General features: G+C 34.1%; 1 protein-coding gene across 2 annotated transcripts in view; it reads right to left on the bottom strand.

Annotated features, from left to right (window-relative positions):
* The window catches only part of DIAPH3 (diaphanous related formin 3), a 234,753-nt gene that overhangs the window by 122,349 nt on the left and 95,312 nt on the right, over positions 1 to 17,092 (bottom strand). For both annotated transcript variants that reach the window (XM_014965690.1, XM_014965691.1), the window contains 3 exons: positions 12,696 to 12,791; positions 12,096 to 12,190; positions 8,167 to 8,268 (listed from right to left, as the gene is read on the bottom strand). In XM_014965690.1, the coding sequence (XP_014821176.1) occupies positions 8,167 to 8,268; positions 12,096 to 12,190; positions 12,696 to 12,791 (293 nt within the window). The remainder of the gene's footprint in view (positions 1 to 8,166; positions 8,269 to 12,095; positions 12,191 to 12,695; positions 12,792 to 17,092) is intronic.

Raw genomic sequence — 17,092 nt, 5'->3', positions numbered from 1 at the left:
AATACAGAAAGATGAAATGCCAAACTGTTTGCAACAATAAGAAAATGAAGACTTACAATTTTTAAATCTGGATGATAACAAAACCTAGGATGACCCAAAAAGTCAAGACGACAAGAACTAAAAGAAAAGTAGCTGTTATATGAATCAATGGACATTGTGTTGAATACTCTCGTACAGAATATTTCCTCTTCAATCTTTGTCATACAAACAAAAAAATCTTTACACTGCTCTAACAGTGCAGGAAATTCTTTACACACATCTAATCCTCTTTTACAAATGTTTGGGAAAAAAAATATAGCATAGTTAAGCACAAAAAGTGCAGTCAGGTAAATACTAGTTTTGCAGATAAAATACAATTGCCCAGGCCTGATTTAGAAATGCCAAATAAAAAATGTGAGTTAAAAGAAAAAAAAAAAAGGCTTCATTTGTAATGATTTCCAAAGTCCAGCTATTTATTTCAGAAATCTCAATTGTTACTTTGTAATAATATCTCCTTAAACTGGGATAAATCACTATTTCGTTAATATTTTTTATTTTTCTTCTAAAAAAATTCTCAACTATTGCTTGACATCCCAACATTAATTTCTAATTTATTATTTCTGTGATTTCAACTCTTCTTTTAATAGAATACTCAGAAAACTCATAAGATATATATGATGTGAGTTTAATTATCATATTCTTACAATATTCAAAATTTTACCAGTGGTTTCCAATTCATTCCTTGATTGTGAGGACCAAAAAAGGAGGAATTACAGACAAATTCAAGAAGTAATTCAATAGTTCTCCAGTGGTTTTTTCATTTTGTTTGTGTGGCAGAAAGATCTTTAATCAGTCTGAATTTCTTCTTTGCCCACTAAATTTTTCTTCTTTGCCCACTAAATTTTAAATTCATCACCTCTTGTGCAAAAGAATCCAAGAAATAGGTTATATTTTACACCTTCAGTTTAATGAAATCTTCTAGGGCAGGGTAACACTACAGAAGAACAAAAATCAGAAATGATGTCTGAACAGAAAGATGTCTGAAAAGCAAAGCACCATTGTTGATGGCAAATGCATTGTGTGTTGTTTCCAATGAAAGCCAAATACAAGCCCGTACTTGAGAGCAAGGCTTGAATGGTGACATGGCAATTGTTTGTCAATGAAAAGCCACTAAACAGATTATTGCATTTAAAGTATCATTCATGATTAATAAATCTAACTAGTAACTATTATATCAACTTAACGAAAAACAAATGAGACTTCCATTAATAAATGATCTAATTCAGGGATTGTATGAGATGATCGCAAACCATTCTATGATTCTCTTAAAACATTGTTTATTTGATACGACAGAGACTACACCGAAAATTAGAAAAAAAAAATATTCTGTACACCAGTGCTTTTATCTCAGTAGGAAAAACTGCAAAACAAATACACATTGCTAAATGTTTTAACTCCTAAAGCAACATAATACTTATACTGCCCACTGCAGAAAGCATCAGGGAGAAAAAGAAAAAAAACAAACCAAAAAAGCAAACACCACCAAAAATCCCAACCTTCTGTCAACAGTCACCTACCAAGACGATCATCTACCTGAAACCCCATTCATGTCCGATGGGTCTTCACATTGCGAGTGTGAAAATGACTACTCATTTCTAAACACAGAGATCGTCTTCATCGTTAAAAAGTTCTACAGAATATATGGCTCAATATCAGTCATAATCAATGAAACCTCCAACAAAATAGTATGAAGGTGAAATAACTTGTGGAGGAAATTTATTGCACTGGGTAAACCAAGTACAAAACATCAACTATAGTACAAGAAAATTCAATTGAATAATTAAATTTTGGCAAGCAGAAGCATACTTTATCAAGGATTTGAGCAACAAAAAACAGCATTCAAAACAATATCAACCTAAGATAATACTGTAAAACTAATTTAAAGTGCTGAGTAAGATGAACAGATTTAACAGTTTTCATAAAATAATTCATGGTTGTGCACAAGCCCCAAAAAACCCTCAAACCCCAAACTCCACAGTAATAGGTGATAATATCTGTGTTCTGAGACATCAGTCTGGAGTAAGTGAAAGAAAGAACATACAGGAAAATAAAGTAGTTTATCTAAAGAAAACCTAAAGCCTGGAAGGGAAGATAAGAGTAATAAAGGATTTATTTTATACTTACTGCTGAACGAACAGAAAACATAAAAGTGTGAAGTAACTTAAAAAGAAGAGGATAATTGCAGAGACCACAAAAGCAACCCATAGTCACCAGAAAAAACAAAACCAAGCCATGCTCATGAAGGGAACCTGAACTGTTCAGAGTCATGCCCTCAATGTCTTTAAGTCAACAACAAAAGTTAATTAACTTTGGCTGAAGTAAAACATACAATCTGTAAGAGTCACAGCAGGCCAGTGTCTCAGTAAGTGTCCAGCTTTTTCTCTCAGAGTATCAAATCTTGACTTTGAATTCAAAGCCAGAAGGATAAAAGCTATCCATTATAAAATATCTTATTATCACACAAGTAGTAATTATCAGTTTATTCACTACTTAGGCTCTTCCTTGAGAGTCAGTTTAGTTTTCCCTTAATGAAAACTTTGGAGCCAATTAACACGGGATCTCCAAATTCTCTGAGCTACAATAATTATAAGACACTACTTACCTAAAAGGTAAATGTTAAAGTCTTGTACTGCATGTTAAAATTTGTTTCTCCTCATTTGAGAATAGCAAAAAATGAGGCATAAACCAGTAATTTTAAGAAAGGAAAAAAAAAAAAACCAACAAAAAAAAAAACCCAGCTATGAAAAGACTCATATTTGTATTAACAGCAGTTCTTAAAGAAATGAGTAGAAATTCTCAGCCCACTCCCCAGCAACAATAAAACAAAAGACAGAAGAGAGGCTGACGGAGACAGAAGAACCTTGATGAAGAGCAAATGCATAAGACTCTGTATTCAAAGGGTAAAAAACTGACTTATTCAAAACTTGCCCCCTCCAAGAGAAACAAAGAACTTTTTATGTTAAAAACTGATTGTAGTTTGTTCTCTGAAATCAGCTCTACTAGATGCATAGAAGGTGTGACATTAGAAAAAATGTGCCCAATGATGGGTTTGGGGTTTGGTGGGGTTTTTTTAATGTTTTGCATGGAAAATGTAGGGAAAGCTCACAGCTGTTCAGTGGGAACCTGGTTATTCCTTCAGAAAAGAAACTCCACCAGCTTTTGAGATATAAGTAGTCTTATTATTTAATGCAACATTATTCTGACTTATCACATTGCCTCTTTTTTTTTTTTTTGAAGACAAATTTATCAAATCTGTTGGGCCACATCCAGCAAAACCTGACCTATGGTACTACTGATCGAGCTCTTCTCATCAGACTGACAGTCCCATCTAACTGAATTGGTACATCTGAAAGAAACAACTAACAGTTAAAACATCTACTAATGAAGTTGCACCTTGTCAATCAATACAACTCAGTTGACGTCTTAAAACAGATTATTTCACATTTATTTATATTTGACTACTACCAGATTTCAAAAAAATGCAGCAAAAGGACAGTGGAGTAAAATTAATTATTGCTTAAGATTGAAGAAAATTGGGAATTAACTTGCAGGGGTGCTTTAAAATATATGCTCATTTACAAAACAACAAATAGATTATGCTGTAAGGGGAGTAATTAAAGGATTAATGTGACTGAACTAAGTAACGCAAATGTGTATAAGAGTGTGTTCAGAAATTTTATTACTCATCACAAGACATGCAGCAGAACAGAGTTAGACCATAGGACACTATATTGATACCAGGAAAGTTCACTGATTATTAAGCAAACACCTTTTTGTTTGCCAACTAAAGTACCTTTTTAGAGCAAACTGATCTGGACAGACAATTGTATAATTGTGCAATAGTAAGCATACTGTTAGCGTTACAGAGACAATAATATAGTATTAAAACCACTACCAACAAATGCTGAAATACTACAAAAGTCTTTCTGAAAGAATTAAAACTAGAGATTAGTCAGTCTTTAAAAAAAAAACAAACTGTTATGATGGTCTGATGACAGCAAAAAGAACAAAATAATAAGCACTTTTTCCCCCGATGCCAAGTTTCTTTCCAGAACACATATTAACTATTATAGGTCTCCTGATCATTTGGAAAGTGTTGATACACTACATTATCAAATTCATTACGGTAACTGATATGTCCAATTATAATAAATCTAACATTTTTTAAGAGCAAGAGATGGACTTGTCAGTTGACTGAGGCTCAAATATGAAAACATGAAATAAAAACAGCAAAGCAAGCTTTAACTTACATGGCATTAATTTTTGAATGTCTTTTTTTTTATCAATTTTTATTCTTGAGAGTAAAGTAAAAAAATATATATATATATGTTTGCTACTTAACTTTGTATTTTAGTAATTCAATCAAGATGCATAACCCTGCATGTAATTGTCCTATGTAAGTATTTCCCCAATGAGTCAGATACATAGCACTGTTGGAATGATTTGGCACAGTCAACTAGGTGTCTACTCCTCAGCCAGTCCAGTTCATGGTCAAATCTACGGGTGTAAATCCATCTTTACTGGCATTTTGCCATAATTTGTCAGCCTCAAATGAAGCTGCTGAAGTTTAGACATGGCTTATCTCTGTCATCCTGGCAGACAGAGTTTGAAACAAGGTTATCACAGAGAAGCATTGTGCTCAGTCTACTTTATTCAGCACAGGACATCAACAATCTATTCTTTCAGTTTTCTAATATTAAATTTTCTGGACACTCATGAACTGTTAATGTAATTGAACAAACGTGCAGCATTTCTACAGCTCAGTTCCAGGACAGACTAGATTAGTTTTTCATTTAAAAAAACCCAACACTTAAAAAAAGTTCATGTTTACATAAAACTTAAATATAAAATCCAAAAGTGTTTACATAAATGGGTTCCAATTCTGGCAAGCACAGAAATCCCTGCCATCTGTGGCACCAAATAGCACAAGGGGAAAAAAGAAAAAAAAAAAAAAAACAACCACAAACAGAAAATGGAGCTTGACCAAGTTTTCGTAAAATATTCCATTACTAGTTTTCTCCTCTTTTCCTCTGTTGCCTATTACAGTGTCATCTAAATGTCTAGGAAGGCAGATTTATATTGAAAAATTCTGGTACAGGTAAAAATGTGAGCAATTGTTTCATTATTTTATGATACTCACTCTTACTAACAAGGTTTTTTTCCCCCCTCTTCCTTTCGGCCTTTTATCAACTTTTCTCCACATTTTAACTTCTAGATCAAATGATCCAGGAACTCTAGCAACAGCTTTTATTCATTACATAAGGAAATTTCATTCCCAGGGCACTACCCATCTCATATACCGATTGAGACATGGGCCTCTAAAGAAACATAGTCTTAGGAAATGCATGTATTACAATATATTACTTAAATTTTGAGCATGTGAGACTCCAGACTAAATCTAGTACATTTGATTTCTAATTTCATCAGATACTTCATTAGCATTTCAGATGAAGACTAACTTCGAGAACAAGGAAGAATTTGGAGAACCTAACATAAGTGTTTCTCCCTACAAGATTTGAAGAAATTTGTGGAGGGAAGATGAAAGCAAGAGAAGGAGCTAACCTTCCAAGACAAGAAGCCTGCCATGTCATAAGTCCAGCTATATATTCCTAGGATGCCCAATTAACATCTACTGTATATCAGTTGCAGTATTAATCTATGTTCAAGAAAGAGAAATAATACAAAAGTGAGAAACAAACAAACCCACAAACTCTTGAAGCCTAGAACCATCAAAAATCTAAAGAGCATTTAAGAAGTCAGAAGGTACAATTTAAGTCAATGAAAATTATTTTTCAAAATAATTGAAATGATTCTTCAGGGTATTGGGGTTTTTTTTGGCTGTGGTTTGATTTTGCTTTTCTTTTTTTTTTTTTTAAAGAAATTTATATATTAGTGCATCTTAACTTTACCTTGATTACCAAAACTGATAAATAGAGAGACTATAGAGATTACCACAACTGAGACTAGACAAAAGTAAGACATTTTTTACAATTGGGATGATGAAACAGTGGAACAGGTTGCCCAGAGAGGTGGTAGAAGCCTCATCTCTGGAAATATTCAAGGTTAGGTTGGACGAGGCTCTGAGCAATCTCATCTAGTTGACAATGTCCCTGCTCATTGCAGAAGGGTTGGACTAGATGATAGGTCCCTTCTAACCCACATTATTCTATGATAAAAAAAATGTAGGAACTCTTACTTATGAAAGTATAGATTTAAATGAAAATTTCCACGAGAACTGAATCAAATATAATAATAATTATCACAGCTTCCTCCTAATTCTCACCACCAAAGATGTTAAATTCTGTTTGTCATGGTAGATTTAACCGCTAATCTGTTTCTCTCTTTCTAAAGCTCTGTAATATAAACTAGGGTGAAAACAAACCTAAAACTTAGCATTGTGAAACCTACCTTTATTAAACTATTGATATTTTCTGAATTAAATAAACAAATACTATAAGAAAACAAGTAAAAAGTTCTGACTTTAGACCTTTTGTCTTCTTTGCAAGCAACTGAGTTTCACCTCTCCTAAAACAACAAAATATGTTTTGACTGGATTTTTTTTGTTGAGGGAGTACACTTCTTTTAAAGAATCTCAGAGACCTCTTCAATGACTTTTGAGATAAGTGGTGATAATTTCACTAAATGAAGTATGGTTTTGTCCACTCCTGATAGAGCTGAACTATAAAAAGATCCCTTGTATGTCTAATAAAACCAGAACAAGAAATAAAAAGCAAGATATTTTATTAGCTTTTAGAAATATGAAATTTGCACCAAGAGAAATTGATAATTTGGCTTCAATCGGAAAACTATGCATAAAAACCTTGGAAAATAAATTAAAGTGTTAAAACCGGTGGTGTTCCTCCTCTTTTCTTTTTTCTTGCTCCCAGACTGTAGTTAGAAAACTCCCAAGAACACAGAAACCAGCATTACATTAGATGTACAATGACCATCACTCGTGTTAAAGATGAGTCAAAAAAGAACAGCAACAACTTTCAGCACCACTTCAGAACTAGTTTTGTTTTACAAGTACCTCTACTCTAAGATGACTGCCTATGTCACATCTGTAACTGGCACCAATTCAATGCAGTGAAGTTTCCTGACCAGACCAACATTCTTTAGTTGATTAAGGATAGTGATCACTGCTCTTATATCCCACAGGTTGGAATGGACCTTCCAGATCATCTAGTCCAACCATCAACCTAACGCTGTCAAAAAACATCACCAAATCATATGTCTAAGCACAACGTCTACCTGTCTTTTAAATACTTCCAGGGATGATGATTCCACCACTTCCCTGGGCAGCCTGTTCCAGTGCTGCACAACCTTTTCAGTGTAATTTTTTTTCCTAATTTCTAATCTAAACCTCCCCTGGTGCAACTTGAGGTACTTTCCTCTCATGAGGCTTCTTTTCCTGAAGCCCAGAGATACATCTAAAAGAATTATTTCCTCCCAGGAAAATCCTGCCTTATGAGGCTAACAATGATCGTTTTAGTTTGAAACACTAGGAATGGACAAAAAATAAAATAAAATAAAAATAAATAATCAAAGATTTATACAGATATATGCACCCGGGAAAAGAAATAGCCTTATTCTTTATTTGTCTGGATGGAATCATTAACTACTATGAATTATGAGGTATATAGAAATTATATCCAAACTATATTTCCAAAAAAAAAACCCGTCAACTGCCACATTGAACTAGCAGTAATTTCTCTTCTCTCTTCTAGTCTTCTTTTTTTAATTCAACATAGGAAATATTATAAATGTATCTTCCCACTGGGAATGGAAAAGCAATTACAAGTACTGTTGACAGAACATACTATAAAACATAGGAGGAAGGAGGCAGAATAGAACTACAGTATTTTTTTTTTTTTTGTAAACTACGTAACCTTTTTGAAGAAAGAGAATCCCAAACCATTCCAACAGTAATATTTGAACTATCAGGCCTTCCACATCCATAGATATGTCCACTAGAAGTCAGATTAGAAGGCATCACATGTACTCTTCTCCCAGTCTGGAACTTCTTCACGTTTAGGAAGAAGCAAGTGGTATTTTTTTCTATAATACTATATTAAAACTTTATTTCAGGACAGGAAAAAAAAAACATGATAATAAAACAGAACTCACCACAACTCCAAACTGCTCTGGCTCAGACAAATTATTGTATTCACTCTTGAACTTGGATAATGCATTCAATTGCTCTTGTTCAGGAAGATGTTTTATTAAATTCTGTCAAGAAAAATAAAATAGGGTTAAAAAAAAAATCTCTGATTTTATGTTGCTTGTATTATTGTAGGCAAATGGTATTACACATGCATCATTACCATACACCCCAAAGACAACGCTCCTCCCTGAAGACTGTAGAATTTAAATTGACAACACACAAACTAATATAACTGAGAGTACAAAAAGCAAGTGATTAAATACTGCTACCTAGCATCCTTTGCTGATACTACAAACTTTTCTAGTCTTTTTTTAAACACCATTTTTAAAGAAAGAATCTGCTTGATAGACATTATACAAACAGAACACCAAGAAGCAAATAGAACAGGAAAGGCAGAACAGGAATTTCAAGTGTAACGTATCCAACTAAAGGGCGGCAAGAATTATTAAACTCGACAAAAAGTATTTATTTTCTAATATTTCCAAAAAAACGCTTAAACCCATTAGACACTACTTCGCCTGAAAACCTGCCAGAAGTAGGAATTCATAGGTGGGACTCCACTTCAGCTGAATTCAGGAGTCTACATGGGTAGCTCGGACACTTATGCAAGTGAATGTCTTATGAGTGCAGGTAGGAGAATATAAAGAGGTCACCTTCACCTGATCATCTGAAGAGTCTTCAGACTCCCTGAAGCTACCTGAACACTTAGACACCCATATCTATGTATAGATGCCTATATATAGGCATCTGATTCCCAACCTACAATCAGATAGGTTGGCTAAAAATGGCAATTCTGAGGTTCTTGAAGTAGAGAGCTTCTCAAACATTTAATTATGGTATATAATTTGAGTCAGTAGCTCAGTCCCTTCCCAAGATGACTAATGTAACTAGTAGACAATAGCCAGGGTCCCTCTAGCCTGCTCTTTTTCTCATCTATGGCTCTTGTGTTCCTGGTTATACAACAGCTAAGCTTCTATCTCAGTAAGAAAACAAGAGGGAGATTGTGTTCTTTCTTAAAAAGCTCTCTGGTCTACTGATAAGATCACTCTTCTGAACTGAAATAAAGATTCAATCAGGTCTAGCAATCACAGCTAACCCACCACCTACCACATTTCAAGAAAGGATCCAAAAGACTAACCATTTCCCCATTACTTGATGGAAAAGGCAGACACTTCAGCTATATCAAAGCCAGTTTTATTACTCTGTAAGTAAATAGTTTTGGTGATATACGATCAACAGAAAAGAATTTACTTAAGTTAGTGAACAGCATCTCCATCTGAAAGTCTTAAAAAGAAACCCTACTTTTATCTACAAGAGATCTCAATTTCTTCTTCTACAGAAAATTCAGCCAGTTAGGATATACAAATTATCTCTCTGGGGCCAGAGAGAGAAAAAGCAATAGCTGTGCTTTGCTTAACATACTTCCCTAATTTAAGAAGGAAGAATTTAACTCTAACTAGTACCTCAAAAATATCCCCAAACCGGTAGTCAGCTCAGTTGGTATGTCTTCAGAACCTGTATTAGCTACTTCAAGGCTACCTCATAAAATTCATAACCCACTTAGTTCTTATCTTGATATACATCTGCATAATCACCTTTAAATATACTACAATTCCTTAATCTTTACTGAGGTTAAAATGTTATTGTTTGATGCTAAAATAATTTTCACATGTAGAAAAACTGACCACAAAACTTTTTTGAAAACGAGAAACAGTCAAGCCTTGTATGAATGTTTTCAATATTGAGCATCAGAAAAAAAAAAAACCACAACTGAAGCAGCAGCTGATATCAAAGGAGCTTTATGGTGTTCAGATAAAGCTTTTGAACTGCTAAAGATGAAACACATTTTGAATATCAAGCAGAGAGAAAGCAGGAGAAAGAATTTTCACTAAGTCACAAGAAACATTCCAATAATTAGTCAATGACTATTTGGATTACAACATAAATTGGAGTTTTTACCTCTTTAAGGACTAGATTTCATTTCTAACAGGAGAAATTGTGGCAGGAAGAGGATACGTTTCACTTCTTAAGCATAACAGAACAGCAGAATTAAGGACAAATTTCCAGCTTCAGAAACTGTGACATTAGGATACACTGAACAATATTTAAAGCTAGACAGAAAAAATTGATGAAGGAAAGAAATTTCTAAAAAGGAAAAACATCAAAATATCTTAAGACACCTTACATCAATAAATAAAAACAGCCATTTGCTTGGAAAAACCTATGTATGCTTTTTCTCTTCTCAGAAACGTGAAATACACAGGACTACATTTTCATAGCATGATCCATACTTGTGAAGGTTTTTGAAGGTAGAAATAGAGTTACACACTTAAAGAGTTAAATTTATTAGTAAACTAAGCATATGTTTCTAAAGCAACGAGGCATTTTATTCTACCACTTTCAAAGGAAGATGGGTTACTTAAGTGCTTTTTCAAGTTTAAACTCAGATGGTCCACTTTTCGAAATTATTACAGGGTTTTTTTACCCAGCAACAAGAAACTCAGGTGAAACCATTTGATAGAAGTGATAATATTCAACATTGCAAAGTAAATTTGAAGCCTAAGTTCTACTGAATTTTCCAGTTGATTTAGGCATGTGGGTGCCTAATCACTTTACAAAAAAAAGGCAATCTATACTCTTGCATCATTTATATGCTAAAACTCCCAAGTATATGGGACTTCCCATCTTCCAAGAGTAAGCCTTGTTATATATATTACTGTGTTCATACAGGATACTGGAAGTGTAGTAGAAGGGTGAAGTAAAGTCAGATAATGCTGACTCTCACTCAAATCACAGCAGCTGATAACATCACTGTCCTCTTGTAGGACATTATTTCTCACTTCAGTTTTGGCTCTTCAACTGCCTTTACCCTTTTCTTAAATAAAAATGCTCTGCAAGTGCAGAGAGACTCAAACTTTGCCAAAAGTACTTTAGACTCAATTCTGATGCCAAGAACTATATAGAGAGGTTACTGGATACACTGATGTTCAATATACTCTACTCTTAATACCTATTAAAAGAGCCACAAGATTATCAGTACAGCGTCAGAAAAGTGTATCTTATTATTGTTAACAACATCTACTGCATGAAGAATAAAGTGGGGCTAGGTTGTGTTAGCTGTTTTAAATAAACAGAAAAATAGGCAATTCTTTATACCAAGGTATATGCCATTGAAATGGAAATAATAGTCCACAGAAGATATTGAAAAAAATTCTCAATAGAAGTAAACCTTTTTTTCTTATTGCAACTGATGCAATATTTACCACATGTCCATGTAAAAGTATGCCATTAATTAACTACCTTTAACAGTTTGATGATCTTTGTTCCCAGAGCCTAGATGCAAAAAAATATTTTGCCTTCTTTACATATAGACATTATCAAGATGTCATTTTTTCACAATTTTGATACGTAATATTTATTTAGTATATACAGGATGATTCATGATATTGTTGAGGACCCAATTTCATTAACAAGCTGAATTTTCACTGTTGAAAAACAATGCTAAGGCCAAATAGCACAAGAGTCTCAGAGCAAGCATGGACTGAGACACAGTCCAAGCTGAATTTAAGAGTGCAGCATATTCCGCCTCTCAGCTTTTCATACCATTTTATAGAATTTCTACTATTATTCCAACTAAATAATACTAAAGAAAAATCTCAAATTAGGTATGGAAAATATCAATGCAGAAAATAGATAATATAAACTCAGCTGCTTTCATTAAAAAAACGTTAGCTTTAAAAGTATAAAAAACCCTCTAGACCACAGAAAAAATTATATTTTTGCAGTGATTTATTATCCAAAAGTTTATGTTAAGAGGCTTTTTAGCTACAGGTTTCTACTTAATGAGAAACTTACACTGAAATATTAGGATTTAAAGTGTCATTTTCCTTACCTGAATCATGGACTCTGACAGCTGTGTTTCATCTACTTCCAATATCATCATTTTGATTTCCTCATAAGGCACTCGGAAAGAGCCAAGGAAAATTGCTAAAACAAAGATTCAACACATAATGAAGAAAGCAAGACAACAAGCTTTTTTTTTTTCTTACAGAACACTAGTTAAACAGGCCACACCATCTACAGGTTAACATACACTATGCAAAGTAACATAGATAAGAGATAACAATTTTAAACGTATTTTTAATTACTGTTCCCCTACAATGCCCACCTTCCCCATCCAAATATTATGCACAACACCCAGCATCACAGAATACCACCACAGGCAGCCAGTGATGAGTCTATTCTGCAGGATAATCACTGCCTTTATGAGCATTTTGTGCTGAGGTGACAATTACACTTTTTTCCTCAACGATCTTGTCAGAGGTTTCTCATGAGAAACGAAAACCATACAAACAGTTAAAAACATAAATGCTCTTATAAACACTGTTTATTTTTTCCACTATGATCCAATCATTTCCTATGGAGCAGTCAGACAAGACAGAAATACATTTTTACGGAACATCACTTTGTTATAAAAACAGAATCTACTTACACAGATTCTGTGCAATCTTTGGGTCTAAAACTTTTAATTCTTTGATTCGTTTCTTAATGGATTTCTTCTCTTCAAAATCCTCTTCCTCTTTTTTTACTGCCAAAGTAAACACAAATGCACTCACTGTTAACTCTTAATATTTATAGAAAACATTAATGAATTCAGGAAATATATTTGCTATCAAGTGTGGTCAATTCACAAAGAAAAGAACATATCATAGAACATACACAAAAAAAAAAAAGATTTTGCATTTATTGCTTCTATTCTTAAAATTTTTGCTCTTCAGTCAACTTTGTCAGCATGTTAGCCTCCTAGGAAAAGATTTTTTTTTATAATATGTAGAAACTCAATAAAGATGCTAACGTTAATTGTATGAATGTTTTGAGGTCACGAAAGTCACACTTAAAATACCATACCACATACTTCATTCAGCCTGGGCAAGTTAATATTCTGAATTGGATTTTAACAATAAGAAACCTTAAAAAAGATACCTAAATGTGTCTCAAGATTGAGCAATAAAGAGCCAACCCAAATTTTAAGTATTTTTCTGACCGCTTTTGTCTAAATATATGCACCAAAATTATCAAAGACCACTTGCATATTAAAAAATTATCATTACCTTAGAACATAAATGATTATACAGCTATTTTCCTTATCTCTTCCTAAAAGATGTATTTTTAAATATACGATGTAATCACCTTATTAAAAAATACCACAAAGACAAAGTGATTATATACAAGTACATTAATATTGCTGGAATTTTTGGCTTATTCTTTCTTTTCAAAAAATAATTCATATAAATAGGAACTCCCAAATGCATTATGTAAGCTGAATTTATTTCTCATTATGCACACATTGTCATAAGAATTTCACTTAAAAAAACCAGCATAGGCTTAATAATGTATTAGTAGGAACCATTCCAATTATTATGCAAACAAGCAAAAAAGACAAAAACCACAAATCTTTCCTTAAATCCAATCTGGTTGTGCTTTTTTATGTTCTTTCTTTCTTCCTTCCCTTCCCCCCCCCTCCAAATCTTCACTGTCAAATGTTATTCACTCATTCTATTACAATTGTTTATCTAATTCTCTGTTTCACAAATGAAATTAGTTTCCAAGCCTTTACAGCATGATTGTTCCAAATTAAGTTATACATGCTTCAAATATTTGAGAGTAGAAAACATTTGATATAAAAGTGCGTGCTACTGATTTCAGAAGGGGATGGATACAGATGAGAAGTCTTGTCAAGAAGACATAGGATTAAAATTTCTAACTCACTGATGATTCTTGACAAAAATAGATGCAACATGAATTACCACGTGGATTTCCCTAACTTGAAATTACTTCTGTAAATTTTAAGAGAGATCTCTGTCAAGCCAGATGGGCTCTGAGTAACCTGATCTAGTCGAAGATGTCCCTGCTCATTGCAGTGGGGTTAGACTAGATGACTTTTCAAGGCCCCTTCCAACCCAAACTCTTTTATGATTCTTCATTATTTTTTCTAAGCACAATAAATTTTGCCTAGGATTGGGACACCGGCTAAATGATGTCTTGAGGTCTTCAAGCTTTGTTGCCTAGGATACCACTGAAGAGAAAAGAACTTAAAAGCTTCCACACAGGGACTGAAGGAACTGGATTCTTGTCCCTTCCGAGTCATTGGAGACTTTGAATCACCTGCCAAATCACTTTTAATGCTATACACCTGCTAGGCAGCGTGATGCTTCTCCTGAGGACACGCCACAGTGCAGAACAGAACCTGCTATTCTGAAAAATGAAAATACTGATCTAAGACATAAGCAGTCCTTGGAAGAAGGACCAATATCCAAGGTTCAAGCAAACGGGTTACAAAGCCACAATCCTCCCTGTGTCTTTCTCCCCACCTTACCCACAATAACCAGCTGTCCTTGAATTTCTTTCAGCACAGATTTAACAGAAAAGTTAGCATTCTCCAGCCCAAGGAAAAATAACACACTTCGTTTACTATGCACGTGAAAGCAAAAGAAGTAGGTTTTAACCACCAATGTGAGAACTCAATACCCCATGTTCAAAAGGAACAGAATGACATTTGAGCTACTGGATAAAAAGGAGGTTACCACTAAAGCTTCACTATTTTTATGGTTATGCTTTAAGAAGACCACTTACTGATCCCAGAATGGCATGTCAGGTGCTACGGATCTGAGGATCACGCGACTGTTTTCTCCTGCTCTTACACACCTTAACCCATCTCGAACTTCTTATCAGCTACATGCTGAAAACACTCTTAAAAGATCATTCTGAGTTGCCTATCCTGTCAATGCTAGAATTGCAGATTGCACTAGCAGATGTGGGCATCACTGTAGCACATGTTCCATGCCATCTTCATGAATGAATCATAATGAAATCATAATGAAAATACAGTAATGCTTTATGGCTACCTTGGAATTTTGCAAATCATCATTTTACAGGAAACAGTAATTTCCTTAGCAGTCTCAATAAAAAGAGATAAATTATCTGAATTTATTAATTTACTTAAGCTTGCCCTGACAGCCTTGAAATAGATACTAGTAGGGGCAGAAATAGAAAAAATACAAATGTGTTTGCCTTCTCCAGCACTAGAAAACAATATTTATGCATTACAAGTCTTATAAAACAGTTAATACAGAGGTACACAAACATATATAAAAAAAAAAGAATCAGCAGTTAGACATGCTATTTTAACTCTCAACTTTGAAAATAAGAAACAATGCTGGAAACGAACTGGCTAATTCCCTCTGGAATTTTCACCCAAGGGGTTACACACAATGGCACAGCAATACCTGAGACATCATAATCCTAAGGAAAAACATAGAATATATGTAAGGAAAAACATAGAACATATTTACTCTAGGAGCTCATGCAGGAACTGTACGCAGTTACACCATTATGCAACAAACTAAATCACTGCAAACTTACATGATACTTCTTCAGGAGAATTCAGGTCACATCCTTACGTAGTTGGCAGCAATAAGAAGCAGAGGATACACATTACTTGTCTTCCCTATTGAAAATATTGCACTTTCCAATGAAAACTCTGATACCTCCTACCGCCCCTAGAAATTTTTACCTCGTTTGCTTATTAACTTTTAAGGAAGAAAATAAAAAAAAACCCACCAAAGAGACAAAACCAAAACTATTATCTAACAAAACAAAAAAAAAAAAGGGAAAAAACCCACTAGGGGGGAAAAAAAAAATTAATAGAAAGATCTGAATAGGTGAGGAAATTATCTAGATTAACAGGAAATCAAAGAAAAGCAATTATATTTCTATTTGGGGAGGGCACCGGATGAGGGAGGAATGTATACAGAGGACATAAAATGGTAAACAACTACTTATACTGGAAAAAGAGAAAGCAGCCCAGTGAAAGTGGGCAGCTGCTACAGAAAGGAGGTTACTATCAAGGGAAATGGATGTAAGACATTGTCGTGCTAACATAAATAAAACCAGGGGATCCCAAAATCCACAGAAAGCTTTAATGGCTCCAGAAGTTGGACCATCATATCAAACAATTAACTTTTTCAAAATCACATGCCTTATTTCAGGTATTATACAACTAAAAATGAATGTTACATATCAAGAACCACGCGCCCTTTTAGATGTAGCATATAGACATAACTTATCACACTGGGGCATACACATGGCCCCAGCATCTGAACTGGATAATTTTTAGTCACTCCAACTGTTCTGCCCTCTCAGGCTGGGAAACAAAGTGCTAGAGGACTTTGAAACGCACAGAATTCAACTCTCACCCTTCACAGTTCCTGTTATTTCCACAATCCCACACCTTTATTAACATGACTCCAGAATTAACAGCTGTGGTTGCCAGTGTACAGACGGACAGACAAATAACTCAAAGAAGTTTTACCTATGGCTTTTACTGTCATCTTCAAACACGCTTTCATATACAAATTGAACTGTAGTCAACTACCTCCACATGTGGCGATTATCTGACTGAAATCAGAGTCCTGAAGGGAGCGGTGATAGGACTGTTTTACAAATATAACATCACAGTTGGAAGCCTACAGAATAGCATTTCATAAAAATGTGGATTGAATCCTACGTAGCTACTCCGCAGGTCTCTGAAACAATAACATTCTTGGTAGGTGCCACTGAAATAATCCATACATTCATGAATTGCTATCTGCTATTTCCATTTCTGTCACAGGTCTTGATATCACCTGCTACTCAAAATTTTTGTGTAGGAAAAAATCATGTTTCTGCAGCTGTATGCTAAAGAAAAAAAAAATAATCTTCTAAAATACACCATCCTGCTGAATAAAAAATAAAATACCCTTGAAATACAGGCTTCAGAAGAAATATGCAGATCTGAACATTTATTTTAAAACGTCTGAATTCCTAGCTCAGATGAAACTTGAAAACTAC

Source organism: Calidris pugnax, unplaced genomic scaffold (assembly GCF_001431845.1).
Source record: "Calidris pugnax isolate Ruff unplaced genomic scaffold, ASM143184v1 scaffold20, whole genome shotgun sequence".
NCBI classification, from domain to species: domain Eukaryota; kingdom Metazoa; phylum Chordata; class Aves; order Charadriiformes; family Scolopacidae; genus Calidris; species Calidris pugnax.
This window is presented reverse-complemented; position numbering and strand designations above follow the sequence as displayed.